The sequence below is a fragment of the Typopeltis vanoorti genome, chromosome 20 (assembly GCF_054136105.1).
Source record: "Typopeltis vanoorti isolate ZY-2024b chromosome 20, IOZ_Tvanoo_1.0, whole genome shotgun sequence".
Lineage (NCBI taxonomy): Eukaryota > Metazoa > Arthropoda > Arachnida > Uropygi > Thelyphonidae > Typopeltis > Typopeltis vanoorti.
The window spans coordinates 95,799,495-95,825,878 of record NC_143568.1 but is presented as its reverse complement, the minus strand read 5'-3'; the positions used below and the strand labels follow the sequence as shown (position 1 = coordinate 95,825,878).

Genomic DNA, 26,384 nt, shown 5'->3' with positions numbered 1-26,384 from the left:
TCCCACTCAACTTTTCTTTCTGTGCACTATAGCTACCAGTTGTCTCCTAAGCTTTTCATAATCGCCAGTTGCAATTCCACATATATACCTTCTTTATACAACTTCTCATATGACTTGCTGCAAATGTGATAATTTCATGGTCACTTTCACCAAGTGGGGGGAAGATTAGACACTCCATTCACAATCACATTCTCTAATGATATAACCAGATTTAAGACACTAAGCCTGTGTGTGCCCTCCATTACATATCGTCTAAAATTGTTGTCCCTTAAGAACTCAATAAATTCATTCTCCTTACTTCCTGATGCTCTCTCTTCATTCCAGTCAGTATTACCATAATTGAAATCAACCATGACAATCACCCTTTGCTTGCTCACTAAGCCCAGTTGCCTATACATTCCTCTGTCTCCACCTTCCACATTCCCTGGAAGAATGTGGAAGGTGGAGACCTTCCACATTCTTCCACTCTTCCTGGTGGAGACTAGCAACACCCCATCAAATATCTCACTTTGTCAACATTCACTTCATACCATACTGCTTCAAAACCACTGCCACTTTTCCCCCTTGTATTTCAAACTTATGTGAACATAATTCCCTTGCTATCATCATCAGCACTTCTCCTCCCCCCTTGCCTTTTCTATCTTCACAAAAAACATCGTATCCCTCCATTTCTATTCCTGTCAAGATGTCATTCTCATCCCCGCACTTATTCCTATATCTTCAGGCACATAAACTCAATGAATGCCAAGGAATACAACGGTTTCATCTCTCTTGTTTCTTGGTCTATAATCAGTCCTGCTCGTGCTGTGCCCCCCCCTCCCCATCTGTAATTTCTCCTCTCACTCCTATCTTCTCACCTTTTGTCCCATATATTCTTCCCCACCCCAGACTCAAACTCCCATGTATTCCAGGTTGTTACATTTGTCTTCTGACCTCCCCCCCCTCCACATACTATCGCACTATTTTCAGAATACACTCTTCTTACACTGTATCTCTGTGAACTCCTTAGCCCATTCTGTTTTCCTGTCCAACTTGCATTCTTGTTCTCACATTCTTCTCTCCATTCACAACCACATCAGTCTCACCTGGTGTATTTCTGCTCCTTAACATTGTCTCTGACTTCCACTGATATCTTATTTGCATCACTCATTACACTTCTTTCCAGTAACCTTTCATTCACAAACTGCACTCTTTTATCTTTACACGTTTCTGCTAACATTCCATTCAAGATCTTCAATCCACCACAATTCATCATTGTTATACCTGAACAACATGCAAAGTACCCTTCCTATCATACTGTTATCTTTCACTTTCCTCACTATAATCTCCTAATATCCATTTTGACATTCTAACTATATCTAACCAAATCATTCGCTACAACCACTAACTTCCTTGCACTCTTACTTCTCATATCTAGCACCTCAGTCACCCTGTTCATTCTCCTTCCTGAAAAATGGCCCTTGTGTACCCTCTCATTCACCACACCTCCTTTTATGATAGACTCTCCATGCAGTCTTGAGTCATTTGTTACTTCTTTCTCTCCACTATCTTTCATTTTATTCTTTTGCACTCTTCAGTTCATATCCACCATATGTCTGATTTCATTCTCTCTCATCTCATTCCTTATGTTAATAATTTCATTCTTCAATTCTTGCATTACAGAAATCATTCGGACTATTGTCTCATCAGTCAGACTTTCTTCCATTCTTGCAGTTACACTAGCTCTTGCTTCATCAGTCAGACACACTTCTGCTTCCATAATTATTCCCAGTTTTCCTTTTTTTATAATTTTCATATTCACAATCACATTCTTCGTGCTCATAGTCTCATACTCACGCTTATGGCTATATTCTTAGTCTTACATCCATCACTGTCTTTTGCCTTTTGTCTGTTATTCTTCACTTCTGGCTCCCAACTTTCACTCAAATCAACACAATCCATTAACATATCACACTTTTTACAGACCCTCATGCTGTCACTTCTCTTGTTTAATCTCTCAACAAACATATCCTCCACATTTGTCCATGCATACGTATTACAATCCTGACAATGAACCATCTTAGTAAAATCCGCACCACTTAACATGCTTGATTTTTACACCATGCACCTGGTTAACCTAATGTTATTCATATTGAATAACTTCCAAATGCAGATACATCACACACAATCACAACCGAACCAGAATAAAATTATGCTAAAGTTATATATGGCTGATAATCAACATCCAAACTTATCTGTTTTCTTATACTGTATGTTACAGAAGATGGAACTGCTCGCCCTCTACCAATGATTTCATTATTATTGGAGACCTCAACTAAAGGGACATGGCAAGATGGAAGTGGAATTTATACACTTCATAAGAGATAATTACCTGAAACAACATGTCATAGAGGGGACCAGGGGTTTAAGAGTACTGAATTTGGCAGTAGCATCAGAAGATATATCCATAACCAAGGTAAATACTCTGTCTCCAATTGGGGAGAGTGATTATGCACTCTTATTCTTGGAAGTTGCTAAACATTTGGAGTTCTCTGTCAAGAAAGGATATATGTTGAATTATAAAGCTGGTAATTACAACAAACTTAGGAGGCATCTTGGAACAGTGCCATTGCTTGAGAAGCTGCGCTGAAAGAATGTCAGTGATGCATGGGGAAGTGGTCAGAAATTGTTAGAGAGAAGCAGCATCAGACTGCATACCTCAAGGTCAGGAGGATAAACCAAAGAAAGGCCAAATCTGATTTTGAAAGAAGGTTAGCTAAGTAGGCCAAAGTATATCCAAAATAGTTTTTTTTCATTATGTAGCAAGAAAGAGGAAGAATTGCTAGGGAAAGCTGACTTTAATCATTGGTGATGATAGAAAGGTGACAGAAGCAAAAGAAATAATTGAGTTGCAAAGGTGTATCATCTAAGTGGAGATGATACACCTTTTGCAGTTGCTGATGTGACAGAGTTTGATGTTGGAATTGAGGTAGATGAATAGGAGGTGCTCAGCATATTGAAAAAATATCAGTGTGAATACACTGGTGGGACTGAATGGCATGTATCCTGCATGAATGTGCAAGTGAATTTGAATTGTCTAATGAAGTTGTTCAATCAAAGTCTCAACTCTGAAAAGATTCCAAGGGAGTGAAAAGAGGCTAAGATAGTTACACCATTGCATAAAGATAACTCCAAGATAGAAGTTGCAAATTACAGACCAATTGAGATCTCAGGAAGTTTAGTTCAAATATTGGAAAATTGGTTAAAGATAAAATCCAGAGCATCCTATTTCCATCCACCATCCAGGTGAATGGAAATAGGATGCTCTGTGTGGCCAGCATGATTTTGTACAGAGTAGGTCCTGTCTTAGTAATTTAATCAGATTTTATAAAGAATTGAATAAAGAAAATGGCATTTTTTATATAATGAAACCTGTGGTGAATTCATCACTAAAAACACACGTATAACCACAGTGATTAGTTTTAATACGTAAATATTTCATCCCAAGTATCTTGGTATATCCTCAGTACAGTAATTCAAACAATACTAGGAATAAGATACAGTTGGGGTGCATGATTACATTGGAATCTCAATACGTGTGCAGTAATGTGTTATATAAAAAACATACATAGACTATTTTACACAATTTTGGATGAAAATTTCCCATACTTTAGGAATAGTAAGAACGTCATTGCGGTTTAAATTTGGTCAGTGTAGTAGGGCTTCGGCACTTTCTTTATATAGCTGGAATAAAGAAATATTTCTTTATATAGACGTTGATGTTTAAATAAAGATCTATGTAAAAGTTTTGACTTTTCCCAAAGGATCCTATGGTTTGGGTTTTCAACTCCGTGTTGAAAGAGACCAGATTTCTGTGGCTTGAAAAGATGAATGTGGTCTTGATGTTCCGAGATGCGTTTCTGAACAGATCTACCTGTCTGTCCAAAGTAAGACAAATTGCAGGAGCATGGGGTCTCATAAACAGCAGGTAACATCAAAGGTGAGAGTTTGTTCTTAGGAAAAGGTAACAAGTTATAGATCTGGTTGATGGGTTTGTAAGTAGTGGCAAAATTGTATATATATATTTTTTGAAAGACGTTCAGAGATGCCTTTGACATAAGGTATGGGAATCCTATGGACTTCTTCTTGTCTAGGTTGATGTGCGGGGAAGTGACCGATGATTTTTGAATTGTTTTAAGATTATATCCATTTAGTATGGCAGAATTTGTGTGCTCTGGTAACTAGTGATTTAATTATGCCAAATTTCTGAGATGGATGATGAGCGGAAGAATTGTGAATGTAGCGACCTGAAAATGTAGGCTTGCAATAGACAGATGTCACGATGGAACCATCTTCTTTTCTTTGAATGTGTAAATCCAGAAAGGAGATACCCTGTGGAGATTCTTTTTCTAGCGTAAAGTTGATGCGAGAGTGAAAAAGGTTTATTTTGTCTAGAAACAGGTGTAATTCATGTTCAGGATGATCACAGACTGCAAAGACGTCGTCGATATCATAACCAGATTTTTGGTTTGGGTTCAAAAGTGAAAATCATCAGTCACTTCCCCACACATCAACCTAGACAAGAAGAAGTCCATAGGATTCCCATACCTTATGTCAAAGGCATCTCTGAACGTCTTTCAAAAAAAATATATATATACAATTTTGCCACTACTTACAAACCCCCCATCAATCAGATCTATAACTTGAAGGACAAACTCTCACCTCTGATGTTACCTGTTGTTTATGAGATCCCATGCTCCTGCAATTTGTCTTACTTTGGACAGACAGGTAGATCTGTTCAGAAACGCATCTCGGAACATCAAGACCACATTCATCTTTTCAAGCCACAGAAATCTGGTCTCTTTCAACACGGAGTTGAAAACCCAAACCATAGGATCCTTTGGGAAAAGTTGAAACTTTTACGTAGATCTTTATTTAAACATGAACATGATTATTGGATGTTGAAAAACCTACTGGCAAGTAGAAATAAGGGAGGTTATTGTCCCTCTGTATAAGGATGTTATTTTATCTCTTTGTGATTCACCCACATTTACTGTGCACAGATTTGGTCACTCTGGTCAGCATTTCAAATCATTGGAATATGTTTCAGACATTTGCCAAGAGGTCATCCTCGCTCTATCACAGAGCATGAAGACAGATTTTTGGTTATAACAGAAAACGTAATCGACACATCCCGGCAGGTCAGCTTGCAAGTAGACTCCATTTAAGCATAGATATGCAGATATCTTGACAAACTGTGGTAAGATGTCTGTGATAAGTAGGCCTATATGCTCAAAGGCAAAGTCTTGCCTCCCTTTATCTACTGCTCATCGTAGACATGCTTTCAGTGGTGTATCCATAAAAATTTGACAAAGACACCAATGGGCTAATATACTCTTCACAGATGAAATTTGTTTTAGTCTTTCCTCCCTTTCAAGTGGTACTGCTTACTATCATGAGAATGTTCTTGAAAGGGATAGCTATGACAGTGCTGGGGTCATGGTATGGGGTGGCATTGTAGCTTGGCATATCCATTAAGCATGATGCCAGTTCTAATTTCTCTCACATCTGTAAATTAGAATTTGTTTGAACATTGTCTTGTTATTCTGCTAGTTCACCATTACAAGTGCTGGAAAAAGGACTATGGTGGCAAACGATATTGCAATGAAGTTCTTCAACGTGATGTTTGATTGTTCTGTGGTTCTGTAGGCAAAGAATTCATTTTTGTGGGTGGCACTGCCACACCATGTTGCACATGAGTAGTGGAGATATTTCCAGACACTGAGGATATTAATTGAATCTGGTGGCAAGCATGCTCCCCAGATCTCAGCCTTATAGAACACGTTTTAGATGCAATAGGGAGACTCATTGTTACTTGAAATTCCCTTCCAAATAACAAACAAGGCCTTATCCTTGCTCTGAAGGAAGAATGGACCAGTTGGCCTCAACAACTCCTGAATCACGTGGTGCTAAGCATGGTATGATGTTGTGAACATTGCATTGCAGTTCATGATGGACATATTCCATACTGAAATGTCTCTCTCTCTCTGCATAGTTTTCTCTAGGCACTGTACATTAATTCCTTAACTACATCCTTAGGAAATTTTTAACTTTTGCCAAAAATGTATTGCAATTTAATTTGTATGAAATTTCTAACACATTTTTTGTGTAATATAATTTATTAGTATGCCAGCATAAATTTATGTCCACATTTGGCTATAATCATGAAACTTTTTTCATATACAGGTAAAAATGTAGTTCATCCTTAGCTTTTGGACACTAGTGCAATAATAATTTTAATTTATTAATATTTTATTATGGTTTATAAGTTTCTTTATATTAATGGATCTCCCTTATGCCATAGTGAAATCATTGAATTTCTGATGTGTATAATCAAGAGGAAAACAGGATACTATGATAGCAATGCATGATTAAGTTTATTAATCAGTTTGTATTGACAGATTTTCTTCTAAATTTTTTATTTGCCAGTTCTCCCAAATTCTCAAAATTAACATTTAGTCTTCTAACATCATTAATCCACCTAGATCATGTTTAGTCTTCTAGTCTTTTTCCTGCCATTCTGGCATCAACCATCTATTTTGCTAACCTTTCCTCTCTTTCTATTCTGTTTAAGTGACCATACTACTTAAACAGAATGTGTAAATGGTATGGTCACTTACACATTTTGCTTACACATTCCAGAATGCTAACTATGTCAAGTTTCTTTCCAATGTCTTTATTTTTAAGATTCTGCCATTGATGCCATCCATTTACTCAACTAATTTTCCTGAGACCTTTCATATCTCTAGTCTGATCAGCTTTTTACTTCTAGCTCAGCTCTCACATCTGTAAATTAGAATTTGTTTGAACATTGTCTTGTTATGCTGCTAGTCCACCATTTTGGTGGACTAGCAGCATAATGTAATTTGTGTTAAAAGAAAATGAGCTCTCTATTTATTTAATAATAACAATTTCAGCATTTTAACATACAGAAGCAGGCTTAGTCAAGCAGTTACTTCTTGAACAGTTATTCAGAAACAAAAGTATATTAGTACTGCTGACACCATCCTGCCTCATTTTTCATCCATATACGGTACTAACATACTATAGGTTGACCAACCAACCTCTCGTATATGGGCCCAACATAATACAATTATGTTGGGCCCACAGAATACATTTGTTCAGTTTTACTGAACAAATTCCACTTCTTTCTGTAGATGTTTTTTATAAAACAAATTTTTTATGTTTAGTAAAAGAATTATGAAAAGCAATGACATGACTACTATATTTCATTCTATAGAATTTTTTTTTTATCAAGGAATTATTAAAGGTAGAGAAAGAGACAGGTTTTACTTCGATTATTTGAATAAATAATTTGATATTTTAACTACCATTTTAATATAAATAGTGACATCTAATTTTAACTTTTTCTGTATACAGGGAGAAAAGTCATTTTTCTTACAACCAGGTGAACGTTTAGAAAATGGTATTGAAGATATTTTTGTTCTGAGTGAGAATGAAGGTCTTATACTTAGGGCAAAGGAAGCTTTTCAAGATAATGATGTTTCACCTGTAAGTAGTAGAGAATATTTATTGCTTTATCCATAAGTTACATGCTGATCTCAGATGATGTCTAAAATGAATTTAATAGGATGACCTGAAAAGATTACTGAATTACATCATTATATCAATAAAATGTACTTTTTTTTTTTTTCCACTGTTGAGGTGTCAATCTATCACTTCTGGGTCTGCCTCCCACTGATGAGACCTCAATAAAGGTTGAAACCGGTCTGGGTAGGGCCCGTTGTCTTGTTATGCTGTAATAATAATGCTGCATTATTTTGTTATGCAGTATATATTAGGATGAAACCAAGAATATAATTTCTTGGCATCTTTAATTTATAGCATAACCAAGTGAAAAAAGCTTTCGACATCTGTCTCTAATCCAGAGTATTTTAGTAATAAGGTGTGACACTTTTTGACTACTTGTATCTGGAAATATGACTTCTGCATTATTTCAACCTTGGTATCACTTCTGGGTCTGGCTCTCACTGATGAGATCTCAATAAAGGCCTCATTAAATATATAAGAATTCCACAGGCAAGTTAAGCAAGAAACTATGTGGAAACGTATGTCAGGTTTTTGTTTATCCAAGAAACATACTTCTGCAGATATAAAGATATAAAAACTTTAACAGATAGAGATATCCACTTCTTTCTTATTGGAACATTGGAATATTTAACAGGGCTGGAGTTGGAGTTCTTATTCTTGGACTCACCCCCAACCCTTCCTCCTTGGGTCATTCTCTAATATCCAGAGGGATGCAGAAGGGAGAACCTTGACAATAGATTGGAAATACTATATATGTGTAATAAGGTTTATAAATGTTTCTGCTGCATCCAGTGAAACAGGTAGATGAAAATTCTTCCAGGAATTGCAGCTGCATTATATGGTACCCACTACATCATAGCAGCTGGAGACTGGAATAGTATTGAAACCTCACATTAGACAAAATAGGAGGACACCCAGGAGTTGAAAAGCAGAATATGCATATTTAAAAACACGTCTCAACAATGCTTAACTACTAGACATAATAGAGGATTCGCAATTCTAATCTCCAGGCTTACACATACATGAATCAAGGAATGAAATTTAATATCTCAATCTTCCATTTGATATCTCTTTTTCCATTATTAATAGGATAATTCAGATAAAACATCTTGACATCAGCATGTCAGATCACAATCCAGTTCTACTTAAATTCTGCTGCATGGAACAAGTAGAGATCAGTTCTAGACCATGGAGACTTCCACTATATTTTCCTTTGATCTTTTCAACCAAATTCCAGACCCTCTCTTCAAATTGGAATAATGTTACCTGGAACTGAAATATGTGGTTAAACTTCAGACAAGTCATAAAACAGAATATGATTGAATGGAGAAAGGCACAAACAGGCTTTCCTCAAAAGAAAAAAAAGTTGAAAGATCTGTATAAAGAGAGAAGCTGGTTTGTTGTTGCAAACCAGTGCAATGTCGTAGAATGTAGCAACATCATTAGAAACATTAACATAGAAATAGAAGTAGAAAGGCAAAAACAAGTACAAGAAAGAAATTTTAAAATAAGAATACAATAGCACTTATAGATAGTCCTTCAGTTGTTCTTCAATAGACAATTCACTAAATTCTGCAAAGAAAGGGCTATCACTCAAATCTGCATTGATGGTGAAGCTGTCCACAACTCAAGACATCCTTGACTCCTTTCAAAAAAAACACTACAAATATCTCGAGAGATAGATTCTGGTATTGATACCACATTTATTAAATACGAAGAGGATAAGTGAAAACCTGAAAAGTTTCGTAAGTCGTATGACTTACATCATCAGGGGTATTGGTGTGTAAAAAATTCCTACACAGTGCGACAAAAACCAAGGTTTGATATTGCACCAAGTGCAGTCAGCATTCATAAAAAAATCTAACCTCCTCAGATCTCGAACATAACACACGTGAAACACAAAATGTGACAACAGATAACAATGTTCCAACAAACATTCAGTAAGGAACGTTTCAATTTTTTCAATGTTACAGTTGGAAACACCTAATGTACTATGAATTTAATCTTTGTTAGTTGTGTTTAACTTTTTTTATACCCCCCCCCCCCCCCGATGATGTAAGTCTTATGACTTAAGAAACTTGTCGGGTTTTCACTTATCCTGCTTGTGTTTAATAAATATGTGGTCTCAATACCGGAATCTATCAAGACAACAGTACTGTGGGAAATTATTACTCTTGGAACATTAATGGCTTTCCTATTCATATCCAAGATGGGCTTGACAGACCCATTACAGCCTATAAAGAATGCTAGGCAAAAAAATCTCCAGGACCAAGTGGTCTTGGGATAGAACATTACCATGAGGCCTGAGATTTTATTCTTCCCATTCTAGTTATACTGTTTAATTATTTTCTCTCATCAGGACACATACAAAGTGAATTTGTAGCAAGCCATAACATCCTCATTCTAAAACCTAATAGGCATCACATCTTAATCAGTAGCTGGAGACTGAGCTCTCTGTCTAATACTGAATACTTATTGTGAAAAAGCAGCCAACAGCAGTGATATCAATAGATCTTACTCAAGCATTGGTTAATATCAGGCATCCCTTTCTGTTCCACATCCTCCAGCAAATTGGTGTGGGTGAAAAGCTGCTCTCTGTTATTAAAGGAGCCTATGCCAATTCAACTACACCCTTCCTAGTTAATAAGTTCCTGTCAGACACAGTCAAAATTTGAAAAGGTGTCAAGCAAGGTTGCCCTTTTAGTCCATTGCTCTTGCATTGGTTCTTGAACCTTTCATTCTGAAAAATTAGAAAAAAGCATCTTTCATCAGGACAGTGCACCTGCCCATAAAGGTATTTTGGGAATGGGAAAATTAAGGGATCTGCACTGTGAATTGTTGGGACATTCACCCTATTCCCCAGATTTGGCTCCCTCTGACTTCTATCTCTTCCCAAAACTAAAATTCTTCCTCACTGGTCAGCATTTTTCTTCGAATCAAGAGGTGATTGCAGCTGTAGAGGGGTATTTTGCAGATCTTACTGAGACCCACTACAGCGATGGGATAATGGCTCTGGAGCATCACCGGAATAAATGTATTAGTCTTAATGGAGATTATGTTGAAAAATAAAAAAAAAATTTCAAATTATAAATTTGTTTTTTTATTGTTAGGCTGAGAACTTTTCAGCCCACCCTCGTGCATGTGCTGTGCGAGGAATAACAGTTCCTTCAACTATGAAGGAAAATAAGGTATTAGCATATGCCAATGATGTAGTGGGCACTCTGAAAAATAATGATTCCATATATATCTTTTTCAGTATTTTGAAAAAAATTCAACAAGACAAAAATGTTTTTGGAAAGTGGGATCTTGGAGGCATTCTTTTTGGACTGACCCCTGAGAGAGAACCCCTCATTATACTTGGAATTCTCTTCTCCATTTACTGTATATTACCAGTTCAAGAACTTGTATAGAAGAATTTTGAAACCTTAGAAGACTGGAAAATAGGACCACTTTCCTTTTCTTCTGAAGCCATGGTACTCAAAACCATAATCTTTCCTCCTCAGTTGTACATAATAAATATTACAGCCATCACAGAAGCTGAAGAAAAGCAATTATATAATTAGCCTGTGCAATTTTTTTGATCCAGCTGATACCAAGTTGTTAAAAAAGAATTTCTTCAACTATCAAAGATGCATAGAGGGTTTGGGCTTCCAATCTTAAAATTCTGCTATCTAAGCAATACAGCTTCAAAAATCCATAAAATATTGCAGACCAATCACACATGTGCAGACTTTCTCCAGTACTACCTGGGTTTCATCTTTCCCTGTTTGGTATGATTATAAAGGTCCAAAAGCTGAGATTGTTCCTGAATACTATAACATTCTGTGCTTAACTCTAAGATTGCTACAACATTCTGGCATTGGCATACGTTCCATTAAAAAAAGCAAATTTTGGTATAAATAAATCTTTAATCTCTATCACCATGGTTCCACAGTTGGGTACTGACAACACTTTGTTTCATAACTTATTGAAGTTCCAAGGATACCCTAATAGGAGAGATCTTGCTTGGAGAATTGCATATGGCTGCCTTCCAGTCAATACCATCAAATGGAGGTACTTTAGCATCGGAGATCCAGTCTGTTACCAATTGGAAACAGTAGAACATACATTCTACAGCAGCTCTCTTGCCCTGCATATTTGAAACAGATTATGTAATATGTTGGACATTCCCTTACTTAAAACAGAACCGGTTCTTTTTTTTTGCAGCACCCACCACCTTAGCAATGGGAAGAGAATTTTGATTTTTATAATTAATGGATTAAAATACTATTTTAATTCATTAATTATGGAAGGTTAACAAGAAACATGGATTTGAAAACCAGCAATATGACATACAAATGCTTTATAATATTGTATTGTGGAAATTTTGTTGTTCAGTCAGACAAATTTTTGTATTTAGAAAGAAGTATTCTAGGAGCTATCAAATTTTAGCTGGTGGTCTACACCAGTGCTTCCCAAACTTATGGATGCCAAGACCCCTTTGAAAAAATTAAAATATTTCACAGCCCCCATCGAAAAAAAAATCGTAATATAGACATACATTATTATAATATTTATTGTATTTATATTCAAGATTTTACATTTGTAATCTTTTTTGTGTTTCCTATCAATACCTTTGAAATGAAACTTATACGAATAAGCATATTTTCACTAATATTTATTAAGCGCCGAAATACATAAGAAGCAAAATTTGTGAACCAACACCAATGTGTCATTTTTTTCCATTAAAATATAAAAATGAACAAAAAAGAAATAATAAAAATTTAATATGTTTCTTTTAAGATTAAAAAAAATCTACTTAGTATTAAAACATTTTAAATTTCTTTTCATTACTTCACGGCACCCCTTTAAACAAAACTTATGGCCCTCAAGGGGGGGTCCTCCCGGCCCACAGTTTGGGAAGCGCTGGTCTACACCACCCACATATGCAATATTCACCAGGAGGAAATAAAATTCTGTCTATTTTTACTATGATAAGTTTTTTTAAGTGGTTCCACCCTCTTAGTTCAACGTGGTCTTATGGTCAGGGATGACTGGAGATTAATCCCAGGCAGAGAAGGCCAACTCAAGATGGTTAACTCAAATAGGGCTAACCACCTGGGCATCAGTCATTGTGCTTTAGTTTCAATTGGTCTTTTGGTTGTTCATCTGCATGAGACTGGAAAACTGGTAAACTGATAGCCATTGGCTGTATGATAATATAAAAGAGCTGAGACCTTTTCTCTATCTCTCATGCTATCAATCTGTCTTTTCTTTCTCCTAATACTAGCACCCCCTATACTAACTACTCTAGGCCTATGATGAGCACCTGCTTTACTTTTTTTACCTCAATAAAGATCAAAGCCAGTCTTAGTAGTGGCCCATTGCATAATGCATAGCATTATATATGTCCGTAAGGATATGTTCATTGCATTATGGGATACTAAGGCAATTAATGTGAAGTCATTAGCCTCTGTATACAAGTAGTCCAGTCGTGAAGTTATTTCACCTGCAAACTTTGTTTGCTTACACTTGGATAAAAGATGAACCCAAGAATATAATTTTTTGGCATCTTTAATTGATAAAATGTGCATTGCTGTTCTGTGTTAATGGTTTCTTAAGTTTATCATTGGCATAAAACTTGGTTACAAGTCTTTAACAGTTTGTAAACTATATTGAGTCGGACACTTATAGGAACTCATTGATTGATCTACATATGTTGCAATCCTCACGGATTAACAGCAAAAATATAACTTGACTATGTTTAAAAAAATAAAAAATTTCCATTTGACATCCATTGATGCCATATGGTCACTCTTGTACCTCATCGGGTTTCGGGAGTGAAGTCTTCTGCTAGAATAAGTGGTAGGTCACATATTCCCTTTTCAGTAGGTCACAAATTCTTCCCCTTTTGGCGAGATTTGACCTACAGCCTCTTGGCTGGAGAGTGGACATGCTAACCACTCAGCCAACCAGGCTGGCAAAAAACAAACAAACAACAACAACAAAGAAGTTTAAAAAGCAGAATAAAATGTGACCAAGAAATGCATGCACATGAGCGCATTTTTTTAATGAGGGATTTTTAAATGTCAGTATTTCTTTTTCTTACATGAAAGAGTCGAGTCTTTTAAAAAAGAAAATATCTGGTTCTAAAAAGATGGTATGATAGATAATAGTTTGCTTCAACCAGAGTGGAAGATCGGTATCATTGTATAATATAATCTGTATAATCTTCAGCTATGGAAGCACTAACAATATATCCATTTCAATTAACAGGAAAAGTTATTACTTTTTGACAAAGGATTATGCTTGATCATAAATGATCACTTCAATTACAATTTAGTTTCCAACTTCTGGCAAGTGCCAAAAACAATATTATTAGCAGGCAGGAACAATCCATCTGTCCTCTGTTGCCTGTTATGAAAAAAATAGTTTTGCATTATTTCATTTTCTATACTTTTACCTTAACTTTTTTGCAATATGTTTTTGCATTGTTTTTTCATATTAGTGTTTTTATCTGGAAAAAAAATGTAAAGTGTTTAAAATTTCATTCACACTAGATATACTCACCACTTCAACAGGCCAATTTTCACTCTCTCACTGCTCTGAGAGAAAATTCTAGCTCTTACTCCTTTCTTAACTATACACAAGCTTAATTTCCATGGATGTCTCTATGTTCTCTTCCTACATTTCATATAACAAAAAATTTCATCAGATGATGTCTTTTAACACTCATTCAGATTTTTATAGATCTATTATATCACTGATCTTTGTCCTGTCTACCAGTGTCTGCAGTCCGCATGCTCTCAATCTGTCGTCATAATCTATGAGGGTTGTAAATAAATTAGTGGCAACACTGTCAGGAGATGTGGTTGGTAACTCAATTGTTATTCTTGACAGATGGAGGCACTCATCATATCAAGTAACCAAAAAGGTTGTTTATGTGGTTTTCATAATAAAATTTAAACAACTGGAGAAATTTTCATAAAATGTTTTATTCATTAAAATAAGCATTTTCACAACCTACAGTTCTTTCCCAATGAGATACAAGTTTGTAAATTTTACTTTTATAAAACGTTTTGTCTTTAGAAGTAATAAATCTAGCAACCTCTGCTTCAGGCTCGGTTTTATTATGGAACTATTTAGCATGTGATTGTCTAGTACCAAAAAAAGGTAATAATCACTTGGAGAAATGTCAGGAGAATATGGAGGATGAGGGAGTATCTTCCATCCTAAAGCACAAATCTTCTCACAGGTAAGTTTTTCGGTATGAGGTTTTCATTGTCCTTTAAGAATTGCTCTTTCTTCTAATTAACTAGTCCTGGCTGTTTCTGAAGTAACACATCCTACACACACTCGAGTTGCATTGAGTAGATCTCGGCCGTAATTGTTTGGCCTGCAGCAAGAAACTCGTAGTGGACAATACTGACTCCAGTCCACCACACACAAATCAGTCTTCTGGGGATGAGGCAGTGCCTTTGTAGTGTGCAGTACTAGATCATTTAGTGACAACCAATGATAATCATGCTTCCTGTTTGAGTACAAGATCCATTTTTCATCGTGAGTGAGCAAGTAATCCAAAAATGGTTTGTTTTTATGACTTGAAAGAAGTGAAGAACAAATTAATAGCCTTTGGAGTTTATAGTCATCTGATAATGCACTTGGGACCCATTTGCTTAGCTTCCATGATTTTCCCAGTCAATGCAAGTGCAAATGAAAATTGTTTCACCACTCACATTAAACATTTGTGAAAGTTCTTGACATTTTAGTGTACAATTATTTTCATCAGTGGTTTCCATCTTCAAGTGATTCATCGCCAGAAACAAATTTTTTAAACCATTTCTGTGCAGTATATTCTGCTACTGCATCTTTTTCATATGCCACACATATCTTATGTGATGCTTCTGAGGTGTTCAAACTGAGTTTAAATTCATTCAACTGACATTTTAAAAGGGCTCAAAGTTGCAGAAAAAGAGTACACACCAAGTTAGAGTGCACTGATTGACTGACACGTATCTGTGCCTTATGACACCCATAAAAATATTGCATTCTGCAAACCACTACAAAATAAAACAAGTCATTGCAGCAAACTCTACCAAAAACCACACAAACTTTTTTGGTTACCTGATATGTACTGTATATGCGCTCAAGGCAACACTGCCTATTCTAACAAGTGTCCTTGTGTGGAGAAATAGTTAAAGTCAACATCTCAGTGTGCAACACTAAGGTATGTTCACAAGATTAGACCAATGATCCTGGGTCAAGGTCTAAGTTGCACAATGTAAAACTGTGAGCAATATTGTGTTAAGGAAGTCTGTGGCAACAGTGCTCTACCATACTGGATTGTCACAAGATAGATCACTACTTTTTGTGCAGAGCGAGATCACTCAGATGATAATCTCCATGCAGTACAATCCACGATTTCAGATGAACATGTTAAGCTTGTTTGGGGACTCCTCGTGGTTGATTGGCATTGAACATATTCTTATAACTGCACTCCAGTTAGCCCAGCAAACTGGGATAAAGCACCAAAGTGTTTGGCACATTCTAAAAAAGTCTCAGTATGTGCAAAATTTCAGCTTGTTGGGTTCCACATCACTTGACTGAGATGCAAAAATGGCACAGGTATGTGGTTGCTGGCCTCCATCTGAAATGATAAGAAAATAAAGTGGGGGGATGGATGCATTCCTGAATCATATCATAGCCATTGATGAAATTTGGGCAAGGACTTATGAGCCTGAACTGATGAGACAATCCAATGAATGGTGCTATTCAGGATCACCCTGTCTGAAAGAACACTTCCAGGAGCCCAGCAAAATTAAAGTCATGTTGATAGCCACAACATTCAAGGTGTCATTCTTCATCATGCTGTGTCCCAAGAGCAAACTTTTAATGCGCAGTACTATTGATGATTTCTGGAGCACCATTTGTTTTGCATGATGTCATATATCTCAATTGATGATAGAAATATTAGACAGGTGGTAATGAGAAGCATTGGAATATTCTCCTTATTCATCAGATATGATTTCTTGCAACTTCGATTTGTTTTCCAAAATGAAAGAATCCCCTCAGAGCCCTGCAGTTTCATGATGTGCAAGAGGTTCTTCAAGTAGGTTGCACTATCACTGATATCAACAGGCAACACTCTGCTGATGGCATCCAGTGGCTCTCACAAATTTGGAAACAGGTGCAGAACATGACAGGAGATTACATTGAAGGGATGTAATTGTATAGACTTGATAAATAAACTACGTGCATTTTACATTTTGTACACATGTTGCCACTGCTTTATTTACAATCCTTGTACATTCCATAATCCTGATATATTCTTCATAGCTCTTTATTGTACCCTGTCCACAGCAGCTTCCTTATCTCCTTGAAACCCAGGAGATCAAAGAGCGCAGTAGTCATGCTGATAATCACAATGTTCAAGGTGTCATTCTTCATCATGCTGTGTCCCAAGAGCAAACTTTTAACACATGCATGATAATGCATCAAGGCCTTATAATGATGCAAAATGACTTGATATTGAGATTTCTGTGTCGTTATGCTACAAGAAACTGATAAGGCCAGGAATATTGGAGTTAAGTGGGTAGGAATTTGAAGTTTTTGCCATGTGAACTTTAAACTTCAAATTCCTGTTGACTGCAACTTCAAGATCCTAACCTTATTAGTTTCTTGTAGCATAATCCCACCAGTATAATATGCCAATGAAAATCTCATCACACCCAAGTGCATAACTTTGTACTTACTAACATTGAATTGATAGGCATTATCATTCCCAGGTTATTGAACTCTTTCTGCAAATACTGTATGTCATTAGCCTGCTTATCCTTTGCATCATCAGTAAACAATCAAACATCTCCTGTCAAAACCTTTCCAATGTCTTCACTTTATATATTAATGATACTAATACCAAGTTTAAGTTGATCTCTGGAGTATGCCCACTTATTACCTTAAATCTCGGCAGATCCCTATATACCACTTTCTGATGCCTATCTGTCAACCACCCACTTATCCATGTAAATCATTTATATAAAAACTTGACTGAGTGGTTAGCATATCCACTCTCCAGCCAAAAGGCTGTGGGTTCGAATCCCACCGTGGGCATGGATGCTTGTGATTATCGGTGGCAGGCAGTAGATGGCATTGGTGTAGTTGGTGGATTGAGTAGGTGGAGACAGAGATGTAGAGTAGGTGTCCTTCCTCGATGAGTCTTTGGACTCCCTGGAAGTGTCACATAATAATAATAAAAAACATGAACATATTACTAAAACATGACCTTCCTTTAGTAAACCCAGATTATTCTTTACAAAGTATTTATCTGTTCTCCCATTTATGATTACAAGTTTCTTACCAATTTCTCTGAAATCTTCACTGCCACTGCAGAGGTACTGATAGGGTAGTAGTTAGATACATTGGTTTTTTGTACCACCCTTGGATGACGGAACTGCCACACATTCTTTCCATTCATGTGGTATCTTTCCTGAGCTGAGGCTCAAGTTATACAAACATGTCAAGGACCTAGCCAGTTCGTCTGAACATTCCTTTAGCCATACATGGAGATATCCCATCTGTCCCTACTGCTGATTTCTTATCAAGGTTATGCAAGAGCTCTTGAACCTCATTCGCATGCACCTGTGTCTTCATCCAATGTAGTGGTAGCATGGTGCACCATGTTCCCAGGTTGATTGATCTTAGCAAAGTTCAGTACTCATTATTTTGACATCTCATCAGCCTGATGAGATGTTGTTCAAATATGAAACAAGGGTACCATCTGCATTTATCAAAGTTATTCTTTCACTGCATTTATTCTTTTACTTGTGGCACGACGATAAAATTTTTCTGGATGGACTTTAGCTTTCACAGCTTTTTTTTTTACACGATCTTCTTCTTCTTATGGATCTCTTGCTAAATAAGGTTGCATCTTATAATAACCTAAATATTAAATACTAAATTCTTATACTTATTCCACTGTGAAGATGTTGATGTAATATTAGTGAAATAGTATAAATTTACAAATAAATGGTAATGTTTTGTTATAAATTAAATATGTAATTACATTGTATAAATAATTGTGCTTATTAAAAGTTCTGACTAAAGTCTACATGAATACAGTCAGCCGAGAGTGAGTTAATTGTATTCATGTTTGTGATTATATGATGTTAAATTCCAATTGGTTTACTTGATATAACTCAGAGGGTGCTTATCAAAGCTCTATAACTGAGAGGAGACCTCCACAATGCCTTTAAAGAAATGCGGAGAACTGACCAGGGTTTCTCTCCTAATGTCCAATTCTCACCTTCTCATGGTGAACCCTGTTGGGTATCTGCCTGGATACTGAACGAAAGAGGTTGGGCTTGATATTTGGGATTTAGCTGACCAAATTGTATTCTTATTGGCTTAAACCAATATACAAAATGATGGTACAACATGACAAAATTTCATGCCAACTGGGGCGTTGCCCGGTTAAAAAAGGCCCCCCGTTGTTTTTGCGAAGAACCAGGGCCAACACCGAAAAGTCAGCAACTGGAATAAATCTGAAAACAACCACCAACTTAACATCACAAGAGTTAAAGATCGGTACTATCAACATAAGAAGCCTGAATGGTAAAGAAATGGAGCTAGCTGAGGAATGAGATAAGTAGCAGATTGACATAATACAGGTGACTGAAACAAAAAAGACAAAAACTGGTGAGATCTTTCTGAGCAATAAATACAAAATGTTATATTCAACGCAAAATACGAGGCTAATCTTCATGAATGGCAGGCAGTCTCAAGTAGAGTGATGTGGGCAAATATCAGAATGCGGAATTGGACAATGAGACTTATTTGTGTCTATGGTCCTACAGAAGGTCTACTAAGGTAGAAGTGGAGGAATTTTTTGATGCTTTAGAAAAAGCAACTGACACAATGAAAAAGGAAAAATTGGTCCTTGTTGGGGATCTAAATAGCAGAGTAGGAAATGATTGTCAGACATACAAAAATATTTTGGAAAAATTTGGAGAAAAGAGCAAAGCTAATAATAATGGCAAATACCTGTTGGATTTCTGCTCAGGACGTGGACTGGTTATTACTAACATCATGTTCCAACATAAAAATGTGCACAAATTCACATGAAGAGAAGAGGCTAGGAATAAGAAAAGTCTCATTGACTATGTTATTGTTGATAGTGATGTTTTCTCCCTGGTGCAGGACACCAGGGTGTACAGAGGATTTGAAATTGGAAGTGATCACTATTTAGTCTTGAGCAGTAAATAAATTGAATTTCATATTGAAAAGAAGAACATGTAAGAATGTTTTAAAGCGAATAAAAGTTGAGCAGCTCTCAGATGTGAACTGTAGACTAAAATACATAAAGATTATTGAAGAAAAAATGAAAGAGTTTGAGAACAGGAACCAAACCTTGGAGATTCAGTGGCAAGCAATGAAGAAAACCCTGATTGATTCAGCCAGAGAGGCATGTGGTGAGGTTGTCTGCAAGGATGGAAAAATCAAAACTCCATGGTGGACACAGGAAGTTCAAGAGGCAGTGAAGGAAAAGAAAAAAGCATACCAAAGGTTCCTGGCAAATAAGTCAGCTTTTGCACTTAGAGAATACAGAGACAAATGTAAGAAAGCTAAACACTATAAAAATAGCTAAACTAAAGTCATGGGAGGACTTTGGCAAGAACATAGAAAATAAATATCAAGAAGGTGGTAAGATATTCTGGAGGTTGTTGAAGAAGCTTAGAAATGGAGGAAAGAGTACTGTAAAAGGAGTTAGAGATGATAAAGGTGACATGAAAACAGGAAAAAAAGATATCCGTGAAGTATGGAGCAATTACTTTGAAAAATTGCTAAATGAAACAAGCAGTGATAGCAGAGTGGTAAAAAACACTCAATAGGCATACAATCAGGAATACATATTCATACTTGAAGTAGAAAAAGCCATCAAAGGCTTGAAATGTGGAAAGGCAACAGGAGTAGATGATATTTGACCAGAAATGCTGAAGTATGGTGGTATAAAAGTCTTACAGTGGCTGCACTGCATAGTTCAGAAAGCCTGGACAGAGGAACGAATTCCCGATGATTGGAGTAGAGCTCTAATAGTACCCATATGTAAAAAGGGAAATAAAACTGAATGTGAGAATTACAGAAGTATTTCCCTATTGAGTGTTCCTGGCAAGATCTATGCAAGTATACTTGAGAAACGGTTCAGATGAATTGTGGAAGAAAAACTTGGTGAAGAACAAGCTGGATTCAGGCCAAATACAGGCTGTCAGGATCAGATCTTCACTTTATGACAAATAGTTGAGAAAGCATGGGAATATAACAAAGATCTGAATTTAAGTTTTGTCGATCTTGAAAAAGCATATAACAAGGTGCTAAGAGAGAGAGAGAAGCTATTCAATACACTACAGTTATATGGTGTCAATGGGGCATTATATCAAGCAATACTTAGTCTTTATTTGAGTTGTAAGTCAGCAGTTAGAATCGAAGGAAGTACAGGAAGATTGTTTAATGTAAATCTGGTGTGAGACAAGGATGTACATTATCCCCTCTGTTATTCATTATCTATATGGATCACATTATGAAGGAATGTGGTATTAAACATGATATCAGAATTGGAGATGTTAACGTCAGCTCTTTGCTTTATACCGACGATGTTATACTTCTAAATGAATATGCTACAAGTGTGCAAGATTCTCTGACTAAATTGAATAACTGTTGTAATAGATATGGTATGAAGGTCAGCATTAAAAAGACAAAGACAATGAAAATAGGTAGAATTGTTGAAAATGTTAATGGTGTTGTGAACGGGGAACCTGTGGAACAAGTGAAACATTTTAACTACTTAGGCACGATTTTTAGTGAAGATGGTAAATTAAATATGTAAATAGACAACAGAATGAACAAAGTTGGTATTGTAGGAAGTCAGTTGAATAAATTCATATGGAATAAGAGAGACATTAGTCGGAACACTAATTATCTCTATACAAGACAGTGTTCAAACCAGTTTTAACTTATGGATCTGAGAGCTGTGTCAGAAGTAAAACACTTGACCAAAAACTAGAGACCGCAGATATGAGAGTCCTGAGAAAGATTAGAGGCATGAACAAATGGCATCAATGGCAATATCATATTAAAAACGAGGATATTAAGAAAGAACTTGACATTGTCACCATCCAGGTATGCATTAGCAGAGCTAATCTCAGGTGGTATTGTCACTTAAACAGAATGGGCAAGGAAAGATTAGCAAAACAATCTCTGTCAGGTTGGCAGGAAAACGACCAAGAGGAAGACCAAGATATAGGTGGATTGATACAGTACAAAGTGCCTTAGATGATAGAAATATTAGATCTGATAATGTTGGAAGTCTTGATAAGTAACATACTGATTTGGAGGATAATTGTAGATAGGAAGTTAGTAATGATGTAAATCCTTCATGTAGTACTATCATATCCTATACACCCCTTGAGGGTACATGTCAGGAATTTGATGATGAACTTTATTCAGTATTTTGATTCAAAGGCCTTCTGAATTAATACAACATACTAATGATTAAATGCTCAGAAGAAATTAGAATGGTGTACTTTTTTTGAAAAGAGCATAATTGTAGTTGATTCCCACTATAGCAACCACCTGCTTCAAGAACTGCAAAATGTAAAGTTTGATGTCCTCGCTATCTGTGAAACCTGAAGAAGCTCTGAATTAACAGCAAAATGGAACAGTGGCAATCAGTTTTCCTGGGAGCCTCAGATAACACAAGTGCTGGAGGAGTTGGCGTCACCATAAATGAAAAGATAACTAAAAATATTATTTCTTGTACAATCCATTCTGAATGACTAGGAACACTAATATTAAAAATTGGAAAATCCATAACAATAAAAATAATAGTAGCCTACGCACCCACCTCAACAGCTGACAAAGAAGAAATAGAAAATTTCTATGAATACCTACGAGAAACATTACTGAAAAAAAAAAATAAAATACATAATAGTATGTGGAGATTTCAATGCAAAGATTGGTGCAGGATTTATTGAAGAAAAATACATTGGACCGTGGGGGGAAGGGGAAAGAAATGAACGAGATGAACTCCTGGCAGAATTTGTAGAAGCAGAAAGGCTATACATTATGAATAGTTTCTTTAAAAAGAGAACTGGGAAAAGATGGACTTGGCAATCTCTAAATGGGGAGACAAGAAATGAAATTGTTTCATCCTAATAGATTGCAGAAGAATAATAAAAAATGTCGAAGTCATTGGGAAAACTTACTGCGACATTCATTCAGACTATCATCCAATAAGAGCCATTTTCAAAATACATAAACAAAAATGAAGAACGCATACGAGCACAGTCCAACCATAAAAAATGCTCAAAACAGATGAACTCAGAAGAATTTAGAAAAAAAGTGGAAGAAACCGACTGGAAATTAAAAAATGACATCGATGAAGATTTAACAAACTTTAACAATAAATTAGTGAACTGCAAAGAAAGAACCTCGTATGAACTTCCTCCTATGACCAGGGAACGCCTATCAGCAAGAACAATAGAACTATTGAAGAAAAGAAGAATACTGAAAGATACAGGAAAAGGTCGTCCAGAATATAAAATTATTTGTAAACAACTGAGGCAGAATATCAAAGACGACTATAACATATATAGAACAACAAAATTGGCAGAAGAAGCTAAGCGCCACAGTAGCCTAAAAAAAGTAGAAAAAGAAATAAATCTAAAGCAACCACTACTGTCAGCCTTCATAGACAATCAAGGAAATAGACACACAAACAGAGGTGAAATGGAAAAAATAGTAAAATCGTTTTATGAGAACCTTTACTCATCTAAACAAGTAATCACAGCTCCATTACCAGACGAAAATTTGGAAAATCTGGAAATACCATCTGTTCTACCTGAAGAAATAAAAATGGCTATCCACCATATGAAAAATGACCGATCACCAGGAATTGACGGTATAAAATCTGATGAATTAAAAATGGGCAGACAAATACTCTTTAAAGCTTTAGCAGAAAGCTTTACCTGATATATACAATTAAGGAAAGTACCTACTGAATGGAAAACATCAAAGACCTTAATTCTGCATAAAAAAGGTAATAAAGAAAACATCAGTAACTACAAACCTATCTGTCTATTAGCACACACACACACACATAAAATATTCGCCAGAATCATCCTAAACCGAATACAAACCTCCATCAATGAAAATAGCTGCAAAGAACAGGCTGGTTTCAAAAAAGGCTTTTCAACAATAGATCACATTCAAACTATTACTCAGCTAAACGTGTGGACAGACTTATGTGTTCGTCGAACATGTTGTTTATTATTTTAACGGTATAATAGAACACAGAAACTAAGTAAATAATTAATTTATTAACTTGATGCTGATATTTCGCTGGTATTATAACCAGCATCTTCAGAGCACAAAAACACTGTTTGTCACAATACGCGAGACTAAAACAACATGGTGTACATTAACAAAATTGTAGCAGCAACACAAAGACTAGAGTCCTGATTTTGGCACCCTCTATCTGAAAAAAAAAAAAAAAAAAAAAAAAAAAAAAACGCTATCATATATTGCTAGAGTCCTAGAAAAGTGCTAGTTTTTCCTTAATATGACTGTCTCCCAGATCTTCGGCAAGTTAATACAGCCATATTTGTTGAGATTTGGGGTGTGTTTTAGGGCTTCTGTCGCCTCTAAGGACAATCTCTCTGATTTATATGGGTTTCTGTGTAGTACTTTTGTGTTTTTCCAGTTGATCCTGTGTGCAGGGGTATCCAGAGCATGGTCTGCTAGGCCCGACTTCCCATAATGATATTTCCGGACGTATCGTTTATGTTCGCTGATTCGGATATTCACAGTTCTTCCTGTTTGACCGTAGTAGGCTTGATTGCATGAGCAGGGTACTTGGTAGACTCCTGGATGTGATAAAAGAGGAATGCTGTCCTTGGGTGAGCGGATGAGGGTGGCTAATTTGCTACATGGTCTGAATGTAGTGCGTAGTTTATGTTTAATGAGAATTCTTGAGATCTTTTCGGATGTGCCTTTAATGTAAGGGATGGTGACTGTTTTGTTGTAGTTCTCTGTGGTGGATGGTGGGAGGGGTTTCTTAGGAGTGTTTAGTATTTTGTTTATTTTTTGTGGATTGTAGCCGTTGGCCAAGAAGGTGTGGCGTAAGTGAGTCAGTTCAGCAGTAAGAGCCTTGTCATTTGAACAGATTGCTCTCGCTCTATGGGTTAGCGTTTTTAAAATGCCATATTGTTGAGAAGGATGATGGTGTGATTGTTTGTGTAAGTATCTGCCTGTATGTGTGTGAATATCCGCAGATCTGTGAATAGAACTGTGAATAGAACCAGAACTGTGAATATCCGCATCAGCGAACATAAACGATACGTCCGGAAATATCATTATGGGAAGTCGGGCCTAGCAGACCATGCTCTGGATACCCCTGCACACAGGATCAACTGGAAAAACACAAAAGTACTACACAGAAACCCATATAAATCAGAGAGATTGTTCTTAGAGGCGACAGAAGCCCTAAAACACACCCCAAATCTCAACAAATATGGCTGTATTAACTTGCCGAAGATCTGGGAGACAGTCATATTAAGGAAAAACTAGCACTTTTCTAGGACTCTAGCAATATATGATAGCGGTTTTTTTTTTTTTTTTTTTTTTTTCAGATAGAGGGCGCCAAAATCAGGACTCTAGTCTTTGTGTTGCTGCTACAATTTTGTTAATGTACACCATGTTGTTTTAGTCTCGCGTATTGTGACAAACAGTGTTTTTGTGCTCTGAAGATGCTGGTTATAATACCAGCGAAATATCAGCATCAAGTTAATAAATTAATTATTTACTTAGTTTCTGTGTTCTATTATACCGTTAAAATAATAAACAACATATTACTCAGCTAACAGAAAGATGCAGAGAATACCAGATCCCACTTTGTCTTTTGATAGATTTTAAAAAGGCATTTGACACTGTTAAGCATAACGCAGTATTCCAAACTTTAATGGAACAAGGCGTAGAAAAAGCATACATCCAACTCATAAAAGATATCTACAAAGAAAGCACAACAAATATCACCCTTTTCATTCACCCAATTAAAATTAATTTAAGTAGAGAAGTACGTCAGGGTGATGTCTTATCACCTAATCTCTTCACATCTACTCTGGACAGCATCATTCGAAAAATTGACATGAAAGATGGAATAAACATTGGCGAAATATTAAATATCCTATTATTCGCTGATGATGTGGCATTAATATTTCACTCACCCAAACTCTTAGAATCAATGCTGAATAACATAAGCCAAAACTGCCAAAAAATTGGATTGGAAATACACCCTGACAAAACAGGATGGATGAAAAATAAATACTATAAAGATCATATAATCACTCTAGAATCTCACACCATCGAAAAAGTTGAAGAATACATCTACCTCGACCAGTCCATAAAAATGAATAATGATATATCAAATGAAATAGCAAGGAGAAAAAGAGCTGCTTGGATAGCCTTCAACAAAATAAAATCAACAATTACCAACCAAAACATAGATATATAGACACAATAGTCCATCTTTTCAATAGTCACAGCTTACCAGCATTAACTTATGGCAGTGAAACATGGAACACTACTTTAAAAGTAAAACAAAGTTTAATAACAACTCGGTGTGCAATAGAAAGAAGAATATGCAATATAAACAAAATAGACCGTGTAAGACGCACAGAAATCAGGAAGAAGTCTGGACTCACAGATATAATAAAAACAATCTACAACAGCAAAAGAAGATGGGAAAGAAATCTCGCCAGAATGAG

General features: G+C 36.1%; 1 protein-coding gene across 4 annotated transcripts in view; it reads left to right on the top strand.

Annotated features, from left to right (window-relative positions):
• The window catches only part of LOC150095684 (major vault protein-like), a 248,434-nt gene that overhangs the window by 128,402 nt on the left and 93,648 nt on the right, over positions 1–26,384 (top strand). For all 4 annotated transcript variants that reach the window (XM_090409713.1, XM_090409711.1, XM_090409712.1 and 1 more), the window contains exon 7: positions 7,420–7,551. In XM_090409713.1, coding sequence (XP_090265839.1) covers positions 7,420–7,551 — 132 coding nt within the window. The remainder of the gene's footprint in view (positions 1–7,419; positions 7,552–26,384) is intronic.